We start from the raw sequence: 21,828 nt of genomic DNA, 5'->3' as shown, positions 1-21,828 counted from the left end.
GGGATCGGTCACTGTGCTCCACCCATACAGTGCTGAATGCTAGCTAGGGGTCTGATATTCCCTACAGATTACGTTCAACTAATGCCTCCATCAGTGACCAAACTCACATAATTTCTCTCTGTGACACAGCAGAACAGTGAACACAAACAATCAAAGAGTTGATGCACAGGCTATCTGAATATGTGCATACGGTAAGGGAAACTAAAACCAAGCCTTTACTCCAAATGAATGATTAGATCAGCTTAATAGATCAGCATAATTAACTTCTGTTTTTCTTAGTTATTCTTCCCATTACTATTTTTTATGTTATTAAATTCCTGCTATATATGTAATTTAATTAGTTTTTCAGGAGTAAAATAATTAAATTAAAGCAATATTATTATAATTATACTTTTTCCTTATTTTAAGGATTCATATAAGGATACATTTTTTCAAATTCCTTGTATGTGTAAATACCAGTCTTCCTCCAGACTCCAGACCTTGATTTCCAAATGAAATGCTAAATTTACTTTCATCTGAAAAGAGGACTGTGGACCACTGAGCAACAGTCCAGTTACCAAAGACGCTGAGTGTGGTGACTCATGATGCGCTGACTCCGGCTTCAGTCCACTCCTTGTGAAGCTCCTTTCCTGACAATCTTCCCAAGGCTGTGGTCATCCCTGTTGCTTGTGCACCTTTTCCTACCATTCTATGAATATATTTTGATACAGCACTCTGTGAACAGCCTGCCCTTTCAGCAATGACCTCCTGTGGCTTAACCTTCTTGTGGAGGGTGTTGATGATTATCTTCTGGAGAACTGTCAAGTCAGTAGTCTTTCCAATATTTGTGGTGGCATGTTCTAAACTACCCCAAGAGGAACCGAGTATAAATACTCAAAATTAATCAAACTAATCAAGTTTAAAATGCAATATTCATATTTTTTGAGATACTGAATTTTTTATTTTCCTGTAAGTCATAACCATCAGAATGAAAACAAAGAACTGAAATATTTATTTTTGTTTTTGTGCAATTAATCTAGAATATAAGAAAGTTTGGTTTTTTTTAAATTAAATTACAAAAAATAAAGACCTTTTCCAGATTTAGATTTATAATGCATTATATATGTATTGTTATAATGTACTGTGTATGTATACAATGTTAGTATGTTAGTAACACTTATTATTCATTTTTCATCTTCTGTATTTTTTTTCTTAAATTCTACTTCTACCATCTCATTTTTTTTTTTTTTCACTCACTCAGATTGGTTCTGTGCCAGCATGTAATTGGCACTAATATAGTCTGTCTGGCATGATTTTAAGACCCATCTACCAGCAAACTAATGCATCTTTTTATGCACATACGTAGGATCATGTCAGCAAGATTCATTGTTTGTTCATTAACAACATTATTGCTTTCTTCAAATGCCCTAGTGGGGTGTGTAAATGTAAATGTGATTGTTACTACATCCATCATCAAGTCTTTACATTTTGCATATTGACTGTGTCTGTGGAATATGGGTCAGATAAACAGGAGTTGTATTGCCATCTTTTATTGCACTTTGTAAGCATGTCCTGTATAGCTGATGGGGTTTCTTTTATCTAAAAAATCAGCTATAACAGGACGGAGACAAAACCATTCAGATTAAATTAGCCCAGAACCACTGACAGTGACAAGTTTATATATCAAAATAAAATCCAAAAATAAGAGCACACATCAGTGTTGCTAGAAGACAGCGAAACAAATGAACAACAAGTATCTACAAAGATACATAAGGAAGCTGATCAAACTAACAGTATCAAAATCTGCAATTATGTTCCCTTACTATTTTCAAGTCATTGTCATATTTACAAAACTGGCAAGGCCTACAACATGCATTTTTTTTATGAAAATGAATACCACTTTGTAACAACTGAATGATTAACTCATCTGTTTTATATTATATATATTCTCTCTGGTCATTTCTGTTTTTAAGTTAAAAAGAGGGTACCACAGGAATCAATTTAACAGTCGGCTCCATCAGTGGTTGTCATGGCAACAGCACTCATAACTTCAGACTCACTATAAACACTTACTCTCTGCGTGTGTGTGTGTGTGTGTGTGTGTGTGTGTGTGTGTGTGTGTGTGTGTGTGTGTGTGTGTGTGTGTGTGTGTGTGTGTGTGTGTGTGTGTGTATGTGTGTGTGTGTGTGTGCTATACAGACATTCAAACAAAGTCTCTACTGATGGCCGGGAGTACTTTCACAAAGCCCTCAACAAAGGTAAGGTGGTTTACTGTACATTAACACATTGAAATGAAGAGAAAATAATTACAGCCAGAAACTAGTGTGTCCTAGAGACTCCAAGTTTATGTGAAGACTTCAGTAGTGTGAATTCCCTTTGTTTGGTTAGTTCATTGTTCTGTCCATTAGAAATAGGAAAAAACAATAACAAACACTTTTAACTTGTCCCTCCATCTTGTCCAGTTATTGTTCTTGTGTCCCTTTGTGGTATGGACAGAGCTCTGTCAAATGGACGGCTAGCTCTTTCCCATTTTGGCAATCAGTTCATCACAAATTTTGGTCAGTTCCACAATCTCTTTGTTCTGTAAACAGAATCCCCCCAAAAAATCATGTTAACCTCTGAATGTTTTTTTCTCTTACGGTATGATCAGAAATACAGTCAAATTGTGAAATATTATAGTTTTAAAAAATATGATTTCTATACTAATCTATTTTTTTACATCTCATTTAATCCTGTGATAGCTGAATTTTCAGCAGCCATTACTCCACTAATATTTTCAGTGTTGTACTGTGAAATATTTTTGAGGAAACCAGGATGCTTAAGAAACATGTTTTTTTTTTTTTTTTTCGTTTTTTGACAAAAACATTATTTTGTAATATTTTAAATGACTGTCACTTTTTATCAAATTAATGCCCTCATCAATGCTGCATTAAATGTATCTAATGTAACAATAAAGTCAGTACTGAGGAAAAGTATAAATCTTTCTTATTTACATTTAAAATAAAATGACATACTGTAGATAGATAGAAGCATTGCATAAATAAAACTATATATTTAAATAAATAAAATAATTGTTTTACTATAAAAAATACTAAACGTTTAAACAACAACGACATTTACTTTTAAGTTTGCAAGATCAGACTTTAACAGATGAGCATGAGGATTTGTGAGTGTGAGCACACCTTTTGTTCCAGTGTGCGCTCCAGTGAGTCCACCTTCATCTGTTCTTTCCTCAGACTCGCCTGATACACTGCCTGCTCCTGCTTGGCTTTGCCTCTCACCTGAGCGATATCAGCATTCGCCCTGCGGGTGCCACATGGTCAGAGTCATGCCAACATTTCATATTTCTCACACAGTGTAAGTCTGACCCTTATAATTAGCCTAACAATTGTTGTTCCAGTCAAAAGAAATCCTGTACAAACCAAAGCATATTAAAAACATATGCATGTGAAAGATCTGTACTTACTTATCCAGTTTCTCCTCAGCATGGATCTTCAAGGCCTGGTAGCGCTGCTCCTCCTTACGTACACGAGACAGGTACTCCTGTGCACATTTCTTCAGCACATCCTCGTTCTAAAGAAAAAAGAGGTATTGAAGTGAGTAAATGAGTGCTAATGCCAATAATGACACCTTCTTCTTAAGCACAAGCTATTAGATAATGTTAACCAACAGCCTAATAATTACTGTTGTAAGCTTGCATTCATTTGGCTCCATTTTTGTATGTAACATCCACAATCTATAATCATGTCCTGACCTTTATTTTTCTATCCATCTGACTCAGAATTACATCAGATTACAGAGCTGCAAATGTAAATTCACAATGATTTTAACCTTTATCAATCTCAGCTTATAGTGGCTTACCTTGCGGAAGCCTTCCAAAACATCCTTCATCTTCTCATAGCGACGGAACAAGTCAGCGAGAGATTTCTCCACAGAGTTGAGATCAGCTAAAGCCTGGTCCTTTTCCTGAATCAGCTGTTGGATAGTGTGATGAGACAGAGTCTTCTCCCTCTGTTCACCCTCTGAGACATACACACAAAAACATAAATGCATCAAGTTCATTTTACACTAGAAATACAATGCACAATACAATCAAATAGTTGTGCACATTTGCTTTTGGAAGCGGCAGAGGGTGATTTTATGCTCCCAGATATGAAATTATACTCTATGCCATGTCTACATCGTTGATAATGACAAATGAAAATGCAGTTTTCGACGCTGCATCTCTATGATGCATGCAGACGACACACACACACACATACAGTAGACAAACCACAGAGACATTGTGAGAGATGAGAAGGCCTTTGAAAGACTTACTCAGCACTCTTTCATTCATTTTTAGGGAAATTATATAAAAGGATTAATAGTTACAAATTTAATTTAACTGTGGCAAGTCTGCCGAATGAATCATTTTAATGAACTGGTTTAAAAAAAAACTGATTCACTGATTCAACTGAATCATCACTCAGCTGTGTGGAACTCCCTTCCCCACCCTTAAATAAATACTATCAATCTGTCATGGTTTCTAATTGACTATAAAAGTTGTATTCTAGTTTTACTACTTAAGCTTAAACGTACATTATTCAATTGATCTATTAAATTGACAAAAGATTTCTATTTCAAATCAAATCTGTCCTTTTGAAACAATCTTGGAAAAACTGTATCATGGTAATTAAGCTTTTTTTAACAGTTCTAATAAAAATAAATGTTACTGTTATAGTTACTTTTCTCTAGCTTGATTGTACTGAATTGTATTTAGGCGACTTCACTTTATGATGAATTTGTTTGGAAAGCTACAGTATCAAAGTAGTTTCCTGAACACTGATGAGCTGAAGATGTTTGAGAAAAGATCTTCAACAAGATGATAACCAGATGATACTAAAATGAGAGCAACCAAATCAGGTTAAAGTAAGAGAAAACTATCGCTGTCTGTCACTATCAGATGTGGTGGATGCAACACAAACAAATATAATAAAGAGTTGCTGTTACTTACCAGGCATGGCTGAGTGATTTATCAAATATATATGGGGGACGGAGGGAGCAAAACAGAAAAAAAGGGACTGCATTAAGTCAAGCCAGCAGGGTGGGACGTGTAAGAGAGAAAAGCGTGTCAGAAACATGGACAAATTTTAAAATTAATGAAAGTGTCCTAGGATAAAACATAGCAGGTGGTGAAAGCCGGAGAACAGGCCAAGAAAATGAACCATGGAAAAGAAATTATAAGCAAAGATACAAAATAAAGTGGAAATAAAATGACCGATACAACTGCAATGCAGAATATCAAGGATGGCAGTTTAGCGTGAAGAATATAAAAAGGGAATGAAGAAAGGGTTTTTCTTTGCACAAAGAGAGAAAATGTCATGGTTAAACCAGACACTCAATATCGCAATCTGAAAATGTAAGAATGCATACAGCCTACAGTATTTACATTGACGTAAATACTGTACAGGCAAAGAAATTTGATTAATCTGTCAGTGGTTGAGGCCTGGTAAGGGACATGTTTTGAGCAGTAACATGTTTGTGTTTTCTGAAGTTAAGTGGAATATACAGGGAGACATGAAGGCTTGCGCTTGCAACTGACCGGTGTTTGGGTCCAGAGGCACGAAAGATTTGTCTGCAAATTAAATGAGAATGTAACAAACACTTATTGCATATGTGTGTTGGTGTGGTGTGGCTGGACAAGGGTTGTGCCTGTTCATCTATAGCAGTGTAGCAGAAGAAAAGTGCAGATGTATAGAACCAAAAGTGCCTGACAGTGTTCACAAAACACAAATTAAAAATCACGAGGAGAAGATGAAATTGTATTTAGCCATCAAGACTCACCAATCATCTCTGCAATAGTCTTCTCATACTCCATAACTATCTTCCTGCAAAGAATAAGCAAAAATCAAGTTAATATTTAAATAAGGTGCATAAACACTACACGATCTGATCTGATCAGATCTTTTTAAGCATAATGTTTTACATTTAGCTTTAAATGAATAAAACAGGCTGTGTGACTTTGCAGAATATAGGAATTTTAACCTGCAGATGCAAGGAACTTTTCAAAAACAAGTTTATCAAAGCATATATATCTGCAGTGTTAAAATAGTCTGTTGAAGAATTGAATAGTCTTATTGAGCAAGGAAGCATTAAATTGATCAAAAGCAACAGTAAAGACTTTTACATTGTTACAAAATGTAAAAAAAATTTTTTATCACATTCTCCTCAAATATATTAATCAGTACAACTGTTTTCAGCATTGTTAATGATAAGAAATGTTTCTTTGGCAAAAACAATATAGAATATCTGAGTGATTTCTGAAGGACACTGAAGGCTAGAGAAATGCAGAAATGCAGCTTTGCCATCATTTGCCTTTACCCTAAACTTCTGAACGGCAGTGTAGAAACCTGATGTCCTAGTGTCAGGAAACTGGCATTTGTCATGTCATGTGTTTGACTACAAGACTTCAGTTGGCAGAAAGACTTGCTTGGAGAAAAGCAGGTTGCCGGCACAGTAAGCGGATGGATTAGCTATGTCTTCCTTAGCCTCTTAGGCCTTCCTTATCCTAATCCCAATCAGGCTAATGAACTAAGCACCATTCTTATCCAAACTAACAAGGCCTAGTCCAGCTGGCTGTAAACCTCAACCATTCATGATTACCTTGATCACTTTGCCCCTTAAATATTAAAAAAAGGACAACTTCAAAACATGTCCCGGTTCAATCGACCATCTTCTAAATTAGACAACGCTGCATTTTTTATTAAAAGTGCAGTGAGGTGACAAAATACCTAAAAAATGCTGAACATGAGCTATTTAAAAAAACTGTCACCTGACCCTGTCCTAACTGTCATAACTCTTAGTTAGAAGAATGTAAAAAAGTAATAATAATGTTAAAATGGCATTTAATTGTGTTAAAAGACGGATTCACGTTCTTCCGGATGGTTGAAAACAAAGCTAAATTATCTTTCGTTTATGCCCTCCCTTTCCCTGCCCCCAACTTCGGCACATCTGACATGTTAAGGCCCTCTTTAATTGGCTTTCTGCTTACGCTCAACTTCAAAAAAAACATAGGAAAGAGAGAAACAGATTGAGAGGTGGACTGTATGGTATGATGCACAGGTATTTGTCAGGTGTATAAACTAAGGAACATATGTATTGAATGAACGTTCCTGACTATTTCATTGATTTGAAGTTTACACAGAAGACATGAAGTCATGGTAGATGTGGGGAAAAATGAGGTCGGCACATGACGCAATCTTCACTCGTCATAGCTCACAAGGGCACAGGAATCTCTGTCCTTTGAAAACACCCACCTCATCTCCTCCACCTCCCGTCTACTCTCTTCGTATTTTCTTTTCCACTCCATGGCTTCTTTCTCTTTTATAACAATCTGAAATAAGAGCATTACTTCACACACTTTACACTCTGGAAAATGATAAACCAGTGTCGTCCTGGGTTAATGCAAACCTGGGTTGTCTAGGTGTTTCACACTGTAAAAATCCTAAGTTAATATTATTTGCTTATTTATGAGGTTAATAAACAAAGACCTGGGAAGTTCAGCAGATTATGAGCATGAAACCTTTTTTAAATAATCAGTGGAAATGCAACCACATAAATCGACTGCGATAGTCTTAAAGTAGTGACAAAAAAATGGAAGTAGTAACAGATTTTTTCTTGTGATGTACATATGAGTCAAACTGATTATCAACCAAACTTAAAAAACATAGGGTAAGACTTGGTTCTATCCATCAGTTGTTGACTGAATTTTGAGATGTGGGCGTTTCACTCAATAATAAGTTTGAGCTTGCAGTCAATCATAAGAAAGCAAGGGGTTTAATCATTGGAGAAGTCTCTTGTTTCACTTGAAAACTGCATTATAAGAAATTGAGAAATTTCACGTCACCCTGACTTTAAATCTTCAGAAACATAAAATAAAAAACATATACTTTCTCATCAGTCCAGTTAATCAACCCTCAGACGCTGAAACTAAACACATTATAGGAAAGATTCTGACTGTCCAGAGCTTGTGAAAATGTAACAATGTGTACGTTGAAGCAGTTTTCGATTGGATGTCATTCTGGCACTGCAAATGCAAGTTTTCAGAATCCAAAATTAAAAGTGGCCTTAACCAGCTCTTTAAAATCAAATGACTTTATCCAGGGCTTTTACCACTTTATTTAGATGTATTTTATAAAATTTACAGATTTAACTCAAGGTAAACATACTGTACATAAACTGTAAAATGACAAGAGAGTCTTTTTATTGTGGTGTGGCATCATGCAATGTGTGAGTACTGTATATACCTCTTCTCGGGCGATGGCAAGAGAGTGGTCCATGTCACACGGCAAATGAGGGCTTTCCCCTTCAATGTATCCTGATAGTGAATAGAGGGAGCTCTTCGAAACCCCACTGTCCTCCGGTGAGACCATTTCTCTCTGCTGCAGAAGAGAGAGTTATGGAGAAACCATTAAAAACCTGTGAGTTGATTTCTTTAAAACAATATTTACATCACATTTATTGGAGGGAGGCAGCACATCTTCTACAGGTTCTACTCAGCAAAGCCATAATGCCATGGAGAGCAGGCTCTTAGTTTGGGTTCAAAAGCCTCCAGCAGTGTGTGACTGGCCCGCTGCATACAGCTGGAATTCTATGATTGACAATCCTCAATGTGAGATGGGTATGAAAGCTGTTTGTCATGAAAGATTTGCGGCTGTGACCGGATCAGAGAGGGAATGCTGTGACAGATGGACAGATGGACTGCAGGAGTAGAGGTTGATCCATTGTGTTAGTTTTCACAGACCAGATAATGCGCAAAGATGGTGATCTTATATTTTCAAGTTGATGATCCATTTCACATTGAAAAAAAAGACAATATGCTAAAATGTCCTTAAAATATGAATAAAATGGTTAGTTAATGCAACCAGCTACAACAAAGACAAAAGACTGTAAAATATGAATATAAGCAACAACCTATTTGCATATGTCCTACAGTAAAAGACAGACATGTTTTGTGAATATCTGCTTCAAAAGGCACAAACAAAAGAACTAATATTACTTGAATTAAATGTACTGTAATTTAATCATTTATGCTGGAATCTTAAAATGGATTAAAAAAGTACTAATAATATATATATATTATAGCAATACAATCCTGAAAAAAATAAATAAATAAATAAATAAAAATATATATATATATATATATATATATATATAATTTATTATAATTTTATTTTTATTTTTTTCAGGATTGTATTGCTTCCAGAAGGCCTCTTTATAGCCAGTGATGGGGTGTAGTTACTGAATAATCATCATGTTTAGACCTTTAAACCTACTTGCTGATTAGAGCTGATTAATTCTTCCTAACAGAGCTGGATTAGGAGATTAATTGAGTTTGACTCTTATAGGTAGGTAGGGGGTCATGTGTTAGGGTACAAATACAGAGTGCCCACCACATGTTTAATCTGCAAGGAGAATTTGGGCCTAATACCATTCACTGCATTATTGTGCTGCATAGGATCATGGAAGGGGCATATAGTCATACGGGAGGTACAAACAGATTAAAACCTGATACAGAATGTTGAAATTAAGCTTTATCAAATTTAGAGTGTAGTGTTGATCTCAGATCTCCTATCACTTCATTCTGTACATTAGTCATGGCCTAAATCTAAATCTTGGATTATAATCTCAATAGTCTCAGACAAGAGCTCAGATGATTTTCAACCTCAAGTTTGATTTTTTCTTTGCAGTATAATGAGAATTAATACACTGGACAGATCTTGGTCTCAGACTTGAGAGGCCTAGTTTAGGTCTTGACTCCAACTCATTCATATCTCAACAATCATAATGCATAATCTAATGTAGAAACTGTGTAATCCAACTCAAAGAGGGCAGCATGTTCATCATCACCAATCATAAACACAGTCAGCAGAGGGTGAGAAATGAGGCAGAGGAATAACTCTAAATGCAAATCAGAAAAAAAATCTTTAAAAATGGATATTGACCAAACAGAGTTCAGTACAGCATGGGGTTGTGATGCATTCCTGTTATTTTCAGAGCAGCTGTGCATGTAATTCCATGAATTATAAATTCCTGCTAAAGAAAAGTTAAAATAAAGAACACGTCATGGAGAATGTGCTGAAGCAGCATGTGAATTGTGTCTGTGAGACTATTTCAGGAAGAGCATTATCTAATAATGTATGTTAAAATATTTAATATTTTAAGAAGACCATCAATTCAAGTTAGTCATCACTCAACCTCATTATTCCAGTCATATAATACAGTGTCACTCTTTTTATATATGAAAGCACTCCATAATCCTAAAATGTATCAGCACTATCCCAGAAATACTTTTCATACATTAAAAATCAACTCTATTTTGGCACTGATGTCTAGAGGTTATTCAGGAGAAGAAAAAATCCCTGTGGAATATGGGACATCCTTTGACAGAGTTTGCTATCTGTCTGTGTGACAGAGTGAGAAAAAAACAATTATTACACACACACAAAAAAAAAACATTAATAAATAAAAGGATAGATATGTAGATAGTCAGATTAAATGTGTTTGAGAAATGATTTCGAATGTATGTGTTTTTAATATATCTATGATGTTTCCTTAAAGAGCTATATTAGATTATATTATATATATGTACATATATATTAAAGAACTATAATAGTTATATTTTGTTGTTTCTCGTAAAAAAAAATTTAATGGGCAGGAGCAGCAGACTCATGATATCTTGGTTTGAACACTACCATTCAAAAGTTTTTTGTTTTTTTTTATGTTTTAAAATATCTTATGCTCAACAAGGCTGAATTTATTTGATAAAAAAAAAACAATAAAACAGTATTTATGTAAAATAATATTACAATTTCAAATTACTTTTAATATATTTTAAAATGTAGTGTATTACTGTGATGGCAAGTAAATTTTCAGTCTTCAGCATCACTTAATCACTTCCATATGCTGATCTGATGCACATGCATTATTTCTACTTATAATTAATGTTGAAAAGAGTTGTGTTGCTTAAAAACCATGATACAGTATTTTTTCAAGATGCTTTGATGAATAGAAATAAAAAACTTAAAAAACTTAAAAAACTTAAATAATTTTCTGTCACTTTAATCAGTTTAATGCATTCTTGCTTTCATTTTATATATATATATATATATATATATATATATATATATATATTTTTTTTTTTTTTTTTTTTTTTTTTCTTTACTTTTTTCAGTGAACAGAAAGTATAATATAAGGATGAAATGTTTATTGTCTGTAGACCTAGTCTTATGACTAATGGTGGTTTAGTCTAATAAAGGTGGTACAGGGACAGTGGGATTAGAATACAGGTGCATCTCAATAAATTAAAATGTTGTGGAAAAGTTAATTTATTTCAGTAATTCAACTCAAACTGCGAAACTCATTAAGTATTAAATAAATTCAACGCACACAGACTAAAGTAGTTTAAATCTTTGGTTCTTTTAATTGTGATGAATTTGGCTCAGATTTAACAAAAACCCACCAATTCACCAATTATTCATCTCAACAAATTAGAATACTTCATAAGACCAATAAAAAAACTATTTTAGTGAATTGTTGGTCTTCTGGAAAGTATGTTAATTTACTGTACATACTCAATACTTGGTAGGGGCTCATTTTGCTTTAATTGCTGCCTCAATTCGGTGTGGCATGGAGGTGATCAGTTTGTGGAAATGCTGAGGGGGTAGGATTCTTTGACAGTGGCCTTTAGCTCATCTGCATTTTTTGGTCTCTTGTTTCTCATTTTCCTCGACAATACCCCATAGATTCTCTATAGGATTCAGGTCTGGTGAGTTTGCTGGCCAGTCAAGCACACCAACACCATGGTCATTTAACCAACTTTTGGCAGTGTGGGCAGGTGCTAAATCCTGAATCTATGAATGTTTGTGGCTTCCCCTCCTTGTGAAGGGTGTCAATGATTGTTTTCTGGACAACTGTCAGATCAGCAGTCCTCCCCATGATTGTGCAGCCTAGTGACCCAAACTGAGGGACCATTTTGAAGGCTCAGGAAACCTTTGCAGGTGTTTTGAGTTTATTAGTGAATTGGCATTTCACCATATTCTAATTTGTTGAGATTGGTGGGTTTTTGTTAAATGTGAGCCAAAATCATCACAATTAAAAGTACCAAAGACTTAAACTACTTCAGTCTGTGTGTAATGAATGAATTTATATACATGAGTTTCTTTTGAACTTTTCCATGGCATTCTAATTTATTGAGATGCACTTGTATATAGACTAGACCTAGTTATTCTTCAAAGAGGATATTTTCTGTCCTTCTTACTTTAGCCACCTGAAAACCGTTGAGCCATTCCAGCGATGTGGGCTGGGCTTTTTAAAGCGAGACTGTCAAGCATGCAAGACAACATCATGAAAATGGAGCAGCAAGAATATGAGGCATGTTAGAGGGGTTGTAGTATGTGTGCATGTTTGTGTATGCGGGATTATTTTATGTCATTTCCTGTACAAATGCTGAGAAAGAAGTAACGGTAACTCAACATGACTGAAAGCAGATCTGAGCTAAGCTTCATGTGAAGCCACATCAGCAGCCTCAAACCAGGCATACAGTTAACAGAGTTAGTGTAAATTAGTAACAAATTGAAACCAGGAACTAGCATGAATGTGACGAGGAATTCACCTACAGTTTAAGGATTCTGCTTAGGAGAAGCATATAAATTATGAAATCTGCAATAATATAGTGTCTATATACAGCGTAAGTTTTCAAGTCACATTGAACTTTGTTTCTATGGATCTCCTGTCCAAGCGAACATGCAGGATTGTCACAAAGCCCTGGGAGAAACACACCTCTTTTTCTAAAGAGAGTGTTGTCTTGGGAAAAAGGAGTACCAATCAGGAGACGGGAGACGGCTTAAACAACCAGGAGTGAGATGTCATATTCACAGTATGGTGGGGTAGTTTATGGGTAGGTATTCACACTCATACCCAAGGGTGCAGTCAGGGGGCTCGGTTCAGAAGGGGGTATCACACACACACACACTTGTGCGTGCATATGCACACACACTCACAGACGGGTGCAGGCTGGCTCAGCTCAGTACCTGAGGGGACACAGTGGACAAAGTGGGGCTCTGAGAGATGTTTTTGACTACCTGTAGAGCCTCTATCCTCAGGGCTGCGAGCACCAGCTCCTCCTGGGCCACAAGGGAGGGTTGAGGGGAGGACAAGGGGAGTGACCCATGACGTGGGGACGGGGTAAGGAGGAAAAGAGGGGTTAGTGTTGTACTGGCCTCACACAAATAGTAAACCTGGGGTGGGGGGTGGGGGGTGGGGGGGTAACATATACTGTACAGACACATACACATTTTACTGTGAACATTGTGTATGTGGTAAGATCTATCAATCCAAAAATGAGAGATAAAACAAAGCAGACAAAGTTCATGAAAGACTGGAGAGACAAACAAACACAGAATGAAGACAAGCACTCTCTCTCTCTTTCCCTCTCTCTCACACACAAACACAGCTGCAAAGGTCCAGGGAAGAGGAAATAGTTGGCTGGTTGGCTTCTATCTACACACCTGCAGTTTTTGAGCAAAGGCAGTGGGGTTGGTCTCTGCCAGATCAGGTTCCAGGTAGCTGAGAGGGGCAGGTGAATCAGACAGCCTGTCTAAGAGGGGCAGATCTGAGGGATCCACTGGGCCCTGGATTGGGGACTGCATTGGGACCAAGAGCAGAAGAGAGACAAGAGGAGTAGTGTCAGTGTCAGTGAGGCAGGGCAAGCTCATAATTAGTCTAGTGCATCATAACAAATCTAAGTTGGGTTCACAAAGCTTATGAATAAACTGTCTTCGGTACTGATTCTGGTGGGGAGACCCTGAGTAAGCTGCATACCTAGTAAAATAACTAACCCATACATTTTTGAAATACCATGGGAGTGAGTAAATAATGACAGAATTTATTAATTTCTTTAGGATGCACTGTCCCTTTAAGATTGAAAACAAAAATGTGTAGCATCAGATAAGCTGTGCCATCATTAGTGACAAAATTAAAATAACCCCACCTTCACACATTTGTGGTGGTTTTCTTGTATTTTGACTATATAGGCTCCACTTATTAGATTATCTGAGCTAATCAAATAAACAGACTCTTAAAGATGCTGATTCAACCATTCAGTGTTTGACTGGTTTACACTTACCGCTCCATCTCTATGGTTGCTCGGTGTTCGATTCTGAGACTGGCCGTCCCTCTTTCTGCTCTTCTCTGAGGCCATAGAGTCACGAGCACCACGTGGTGGCAGCACAGGTGATTTCCCCTGTGAGATTTGAGCCTCCATCTCCTCGAAGCTCCTGTAAAGCATCAGAGCAACACAATTAAACACATGGAATACACTGCCAAAGTACAGTAAAAAAAATAAAAATAAAAACCCCATGGTAATCGAGTTGATACTTTAAAAGTATTAGTAACATCAAGAACCATTTTTTAATTAGTAACAGAAGTGTACCCACCCAGTGACAGTTTTGTACCTTTTTTTCTGAGAGAGTAGAATACTCATAAAAGTTGGTATAATGGTTTATATAAATATAATGATGCAGTTATGTCATCTAGCAGCAGGTACTAACTGACAGACAGACTTCATGTTTGAACAGAAAGTATTTTCACATAGACTACTACTAATCTTATTAACTATTTTCATTGTTTTTAAGCAATATATGATACAAATAATAATATATGGGTTACCCAGTGCAGGGAGAATTGGGCTCTGAATCTTGTTTGTTGGAAGTCTTTGTTGGACTGTCTGGCACAGAGTCCAGCTTCAGATAAAGTGATGGTTTCATCACCGAGAGAGGCTGTAAATAACATACAAAGTTGTAATTTAATATTAGTTTAGTGTTTGTCACACACACTTGCATTTTAGTGTAAGTTTAGTGTGTCTATGACTCTTACTTACAGCTGTGGAGGAACCGATCTTTTCCATGTATTCAATCTCATAATCTGTAACTGCAGAAAAGACATCAGAGAAAATAAGAGAAGATATAACAGGTTAAATGTTTTATAAAGGTTATGTTAGGAATGAAAAATAACATAAGTTCTTTTTATGCTGATCATCAGTTCAGACTGACAGAACCAATATGAGAGTGGCACTATAATTCATCTGCCTCTGTTCTACTGACCCAGTTAGTTTCAAGCAGAAACTGCCCTAGGGCACAAATGGTTCCCTGCAGGTCGAAGGCTAATAAAACGGGTCAGCTTTGGGTAATTTGGGGTTGTAGGTAAACTTGTAGGCCTATCACGTGCGATTATCTGATGGGTGAATCTCACAAATGTATTTTTACCCCAAAATCAACAGTAAATATATATATATTTTTTTTTTGTAGGACTCTTATTTTGCATTTTGACATAGCCCTTTTCTTACTCTTCCAAGCAATCTATGTAAAGTAATGCATGTAGTAACATAATGAGAGACTCCTCCACTCTCTCACCATCACTCTGTATGGGTAAACTGTTCTCGTTGACAAAAGCTGTAAAGTCAGTCGGCTGTGGGAAGTCTTGGGAGTCAGAGGTCAGCTCCACCTCTATGTCATGTCTAGTCCATTTCTGACTGGTGGAGGAAGCCAGTTTCTCCTCATCTGTGGCGTGATCTTGTGAAGGCTCAGGATTGGCGTCAGGTGAGTGCTCCTGAAGGTGATTATGTGTGTGTGAAGTGGAGGGCGAGATTGGAGAACACACAGGACAACACTGTTATGATATGAGGTGACAGCGAAGGGGAGAAACAGATCATCTTCAGAATGAACAGCTGCAGTGACTGTGTGAGTGTACAGTAGGTGAATGTACACTCGTGTCTTAACTTACTTGAGCAGACGGCTCAGTAATCGGAGTCCTCTTTGGTGATTTCTTCACTCTAAAAGTGTTACTGTTTAAGGAAACAAGACAGATATTTGTGCTATAAATCTAGAAAAAAAACAACAACATGAAAGCATATAAATATTTTTTTAAAAACCCAACTGTGCGTACACCAACCACACTTATTATACACAGCAGTTTTTGGACAGATACCATAAAGATAATGTTCTACTGAATCAATGTTTTATTTAAATAATCCATACCTGATGTGTTGTTCTGATAATGATGGTGCTTATTATTAAGGATTAAATCTCATGAGTTAAGATCTTACTAGCACGCAATATAATGGATTATTCAAGGTTTGCATCATGATTGAATCTTCTTATAGTGGGAAACATCAATTTTATGTTTTTCAGTTTGAAATTTCCTTGTGTAAATGTGTTTTTTTTATAGTAAACTTTTTATTTCCTAATTCAGTCTTTAAGAATGGAATCATGGCAGGAAATTAATAGCAACAGCAGTAAAGATTTGTGGTTTAGAATTAGGAAATAAAAACAGAAAATACCCGTAATACTCCACAGTCTCTGCACTGACCCACTTAGTATTAATCCCTGTAGCCCCCGTTAAATTGCTCAGTGACCCAAGAAAGTGACAGATGTCTCACATTTCGAATCTTATTCTGTTGCTGTTTTTGGCACATTTCATAATGCAAGTTTGATGTAAGCATTTCAGGAGTATTGCTTCACTTCTCAAGTCAAATCTGAAAAGTGTTAAAATAATAATAAAATAAAGTGGAAATCCTGAATTGTGTAAGAAATGTGGAGTAAAGTCTGCAGCTGAGCAAAATATGTTAGATGGATTCATCTGAAACAGGGGCAAATGATCCAATAAACTCCAAGTTTGAAAGTAATATTACTTAAAACTGCTCCCAAACAGCTGTAGCGGAGATATGAAAAATAGACATGGCGTTGTTTTCATATGGATTACTTTATCTCAGAATATTTGTTTTCGGCAGCACTTGTTTAGTTTAAAAGTAGACATTCCAGGCTTTCTATAGATATCTCTCTCATGTCTCTTCGTTGAGTATTCACGGAGTTACAGTTCATTTTAATGAAATGTTTGTACATGACGATCAGCGGAGACAAAGACTGTAGACAGCGCACCTTGTTTGTTATCTTTATTTTATAAGTGCACAAAGGTTTTTTGTTATTATGTCTGTATCAAAAAAAACTAGACCCTTTACAGATTCGATTGATGTATTGCTCTTATCTGTACGATTAAAACTGAGAGTGTAATTTAAGTTCTTTTCGGGGTTATCAGGTGAAAATGACTTAAAACGCATATATGCGTTAATCGACTCGAAAGGGTTAATGAATCAGGGTGTGCAGGGGGTCTAGATGTACAGGTCCACTAGATGGCAACACATGCTCATTGGAGAATATCAAACATGGTGCAGAGGAAGATACAGGTGACATGAAATGATGTGATTTGAAGTCAGTCATAATATGTATTAAATTGAATAATAAAACAGTTGACATGAGCTCATGAGTTAAAACATGTTAAAGTGAAATTTTGTTTTAAGCTATATGATTACGTATGCTATTTTTTTAGATCAACAGACATGTGACAGAGGCTGACAAACAAGTACTAACACCATATAACATACACAGGTATCTGACAGTTTAGAAATATAGAAAAGAAAATTGACAAGACTTACAAAAAGTACACAAATGGATGAATGACACGGTGATGAAAATAGCTTCATAATAAGTGCAGACTTACGATTTGAGAGGCTTCTTCTTGCTCTTGGCAGGTTTGTTCTGGTTGTGGTCCTCCAACTCAACAATGTTATCGTTGTCATTCTCGTTGTCATTGTTGGACTTGTCAAAAGAGGCAGCTTTTGGAGGCACGCTTCCCATCTTGTTGGATGATTTGAAGGGATCGGCTGTGTCATCAGAGGAGTCAGGACCAAAGCTGTGAGATCCTTTAGGCAGGCCAGGAGAGTTGGGGATACCAGTGCTTGAAGAAAATGGATTAAAGTTAGGGTCATCCCACTTGCTGGGATCAAAGTTATATAGCCCCTTGGGGATTGGGATATCATCCATATCATTTGTCAGTGCAGGGATAGGTGCATTGTCTAGCTGCTCTGTCTGCGGTGGAGGGGCCTTCTTAATCCCCAGTTTGGGCTTTCGGATGGGCATCTTGGCCCCTGGTTTCTTGCCTAGGATTTTAGGAGGAGGAGTATTGCGAGGTGCCTCTCCACTGTCCTCTGAATAGTCAAACTCCAGTCTGACTGATTGGCGCTTTGTGATTGGCTGTTCCTCAGTGTTGATTGGCTGTTCCTCAGTGTTAATGGGTTGTTCTTTAGCAGGAGAAGAGGCACAAGGCTCCTCTACAGCAACAGGGGTGTCTGAAACTGATGTAAAGTCGGCTTTCCTGCCCAAGACCGGCGAGTTGGCGACTTTACTGCCTCCTGTACAGAATGGGTCAATATTCTCAAAGTTGTCTGGATCCCATTTGTAGGAGGCAGTTGGAGGGATAGGAGACTCCTCGTCAGGGACAGTTGGAGCCTCAGGTACAGGACTTGATATTGAGCTGGTAGTGACCTCCTCAGGCAAAGGTGGAGGACTCTCAACTCGAGTCTTTATCCTGTTCCTCCGCAGGGAACCACTAGGACTAGGGCTGGGAGAGGAACTAGGCCTCTCTTGAGTTTGCAAGGGACTTTCGGGATGTAGTTTTCCTCTCTTTTTCTCTTCTGGTGTATTGCTAGAGGAAACTGTTTTGGGAGAGGAATGCTCTGGGTTTGAGTTCTGCTGGGAAAGAGGTTTCTTCTTTAGGGAACCTGAACGGGGCTTCTTCACTTTACGAAGTGTTCCCGGAGCGCTTTCTGTTCCTGTGCTGAAGGACTCTGCTTGTGTGTGAATGAGTTTTTCGGAGGTTCCTCCTGAGGGCTTGTCTCCTGGGCTCTCTAACTCACCTGACTGTAGGCTTAGAGAGCGGGTAAGAGGCGCTCTGCTTGATGGTCCAGACCCAAAATTTGATTCTGGGACGGGGTCATCAGCAATTAAGTAATCTAGGTTATAGATGCCACTAGCAGCTATTGGTTTGTCCTCATCAAAGGCTCTGGATTGAGAGCGGCTGAGAGGTTGAAGCTGTTTCGGCTCTTCAGCTTCACTGGCAGAGATGTCAGCAGTGGAAGCTGTAAAGATAAGTGTATGACTGTTACTATACATGTTATTATACAGTACATTTTGAAAACAGATCATGCTTTCAGGATCACAGAATAGAAATCACAGATGCATTGATATTTTATTTTAAACAACTGAAGAATTTAAGAAGTATAAAGCAGTTTGTTAGTTTTGTTTTCTTTCTTGAAGAAAGAAAAATATTCAGTAGCAATACACTGTATATCCACTAGAGAGAGCTCAAGTGCAGTGTTTGATAACAAAGACTTGTACAGCTCTCCTGTCAGAGAATAATGGAAGTAAAAAGGGAGCCTTTTCTTGATTTTTTTTTAAGAACAAGAAAGAAGAAAAACGGATTAAAAGTATATAAATTCATGAAAAAAATACATATTTAATAAATAATTAATCCATCCATCTCTTTGTTTTCCAACAAAGCACAAATTAACATTTAAATATTGCATATAACATATTCCTGCTTTGGTTCATATTTCTAGCTACAGATACTTAGATACTAGATAACTAAGTAAAGTTACTTAATTTTCCATAACATTTCCTTCATATTAAATATTACAGAATTTGTTCAAAATAAGACACAGTGACACTATGTCAATGTCCTGCAATCTTAAGCATTTAAAAGTCAAGTAAACCCTCCTGAATCTATTCAAATGTAAATAATTTGACTCCACATAAGACAATCTGGGGTGGGAATGGAGATTTAAACGTACCTGTGTGTTCTGGGGACAATGCCTCTGATTTGGTGCAGGGGGGCTCTGTTGGGGACACTGGTGGGGAAGCAGACTTCACAGGGGTGGTGGACTCAGGGGTTTCGAACGCTCCGTCTGAGTCTGAGCTCCTACAGAAAAGACAGAAGAAAGCCTGAATATATTGAATTAAGAACTGATTTAATAATCGCACTGAAGTATGAACATCACGTCAAGCTGCATCAATTCCACACATCACAGCTCATATTTACTCTACACGATGTATCAAATAAATTCAGTTTCTCCTAAGGTATATTAAACTATCATTCATTGTCTTCTAGATCTTTTAAACAAACGCCTGGATCAGCTTATGTCTAGTAGCCCCTGGTGGATTATTACAGATGGAAATTACAGCGCTGAAACCTGCAGCTAGGAGACCAATACCAACAGCTCAAACACACATTATGCTCAGCCATGGAGTCCGTTTTTCTTTCATTCAATAAATTCACTTATTATTTGATTTTAAACTATCACAGTGGAGGTGCTATTTTCCCCACATTAACACATTTTGTGCCATTTCAGTCAAGATTGATAATGCCCATGTTGCTTTTTTTGTTAATACATCAAAATGTTGGTTTGTGAACCTTTTTTTTTTGGTCTTGACATCAGCATATACAGTAATACTCAAATCTGACATATAATATGTCATAGCATATGTGAAAACATTTGTACAAATACAGCAATAGTCCGAATACAGCAACAAAGCCGCAGCCTCAGACAGATGTGCAGACCCCCACCCAGTCTCAGCGCATTAGTCCCTGTCCTCTCTCTGCTGTTACTCCATGCTCACCTCTGCCTGCCATGGATCATGTAATCATGTCTGGAGGTCCAGCTGAGGCTCTGGAGGAGCCCTAGGGCTGGGTCTGCCCCATCCTCTTCAGATGTCCCTCCCAGCAGCGTGTCCCAGCCCCAGCGAGCCCACTGCAGCGGAGACAGAGCCTGCCACGCGCTCACTGCCATATCTGCCACCGATTACTTATACACTTTCTCTATTCCCAATAGCAATTCCTGAAATCCGAAGCTTTGATTCTATCCCTTTGTGTGTTATGCCCAATTCTCCCCATCCCTCCCTCTTTTTCAATATCGTACGCGCTCTCTCTCTCGTCGAGCTATTACTGAAGGTGGGCTTTATCCAAATGAAACCGTTGCAGATACAGTACTTGCCCACTGCTTGGCTCTCTCTCTCTCCCTTTACTTATCCTCCAGCAGGTTTCCCTCCCCCACAGTGAGGAGAGAAGCAGATTTCCCACTCAGGCTGCTGGAATATAAAGAAAATCTGTGTTTTTCTATATCTAATCAATGTTTTTTTTTATTACTCCTCTATCTTATCTATCTCTTTCTCTCTATCCGTGCTATAATACCCAGCTGTAATGCAAGAATAAAACAAATCAGGATTTTTCTTTAAATTCCATCATGGTTTTCTTTGTCCTGACGTCATGTTTTCACTACTAGTAATCTACATTAAGGACTTAGCTGGAGTCATACACTCAGTTTGCTCCATATAACTGTAACTGATGCTTTCAGTGCAGTGAACACACACATTCCCTGCTGAAAAAAACTGCACATCCTTTTGATACTAGTCCTCAGCATGGGATGCTAACCAACATTTATTTCTAAGTACAGGTCAAACCTAAAATTATTGGGATGTAATGCACTAATATGATACAAATAGAGAATTAGAGTAATAAAAATAGTATGCTTCTTACAAGTGTTAATACTGTATATAGTTTATATTACAATATTGATTTGTATTCAAGGATAATATTAATGTTACATACAATATACCGGTAATTCAAGACAGCATTTCAACAGTCATTCAGTCTAATTTACAGCTTTCGTTGTGTTAATGACATTGGGTGAGATAATTATCAGTTGATGAGTGTTTCAGCCCATCCAGGGATCTTTTCACATATCTGGCAAGCACACTGTTGCCATGGTGACAGTGCTCTCTAGACATATGCTCCCATGTGCTAGACAACGCACAAACTGACAACTTGCCACAAAAATCTGGGCCAAAGCCTCAAATTTCCCTATGTCTTTCACATAGATCCACATATGCCACAGGGAGTCTATTAGCCACATATAAAAATCAA

At 37.3% G+C, this 21,828-nt stretch overlaps 1 protein-coding gene across 5 annotated transcripts; it reads right to left on the bottom strand.

Annotated features, from left to right (window-relative positions):
• Positions 1-2,153: 2,153 nt before the first annotated feature.
• LOC113112397 (transforming acidic coiled-coil-containing protein 2) lies at positions 2,154-20,855 on the bottom strand. Of its 5 annotated transcripts, none has more exons than XM_026277939.1 (17): positions 20,526-20,853; positions 19,700-19,827; positions 17,572-18,988; positions 15,799-15,859; positions 15,429-15,684; positions 14,897-14,946; positions 14,686-14,795; positions 14,144-14,294; positions 13,527-13,661; positions 8,265-8,399; positions 7,275-7,351; positions 5,803-5,846; positions 4,973-4,981; positions 3,841-4,001; positions 3,446-3,552; positions 3,162-3,282; positions 2,154-2,560 (listed from the first exon to the last, which is right to left on the bottom strand). In XM_026277939.1, exons 1-17 carry the CDS (start codon positions 20,693-20,695, stop codon positions 2,495-2,497), a joined length of 3,198 nt encoding a protein of 1,065 aa, XP_026133724.1. In that variant the 5' UTR covers positions 20,696-20,853; the 3' UTR covers positions 2,154-2,494. The 5 variants fall into 5 exon arrangements, with proteins under 5 accessions (XP_026133724.1, XP_026133726.1, XP_026133727.1 ...); XM_026277941.1 differs by having other exon boundaries at positions 15,429-15,624; positions 20,526-20,852; XM_026277942.1 differs by lacking the exon at positions 13,527-13,661 and having other exon boundaries at positions 20,526-20,854.
• Positions 20,856-21,828: the final 973 nt, after the last annotated feature.

Source organism: Carassius auratus, chromosome 13 (assembly GCF_003368295.1).
Source record: "Carassius auratus strain Wakin chromosome 13, ASM336829v1, whole genome shotgun sequence".
In the NCBI taxonomy this organism is placed as follows: Eukaryota; Metazoa; Chordata; class Actinopteri; order Cypriniformes; family Cyprinidae; genus Carassius; species Carassius auratus.
Note: the sequence above shows the minus strand (reverse complement) of the source record. Positions and strands in the feature narration are given on the sequence as shown.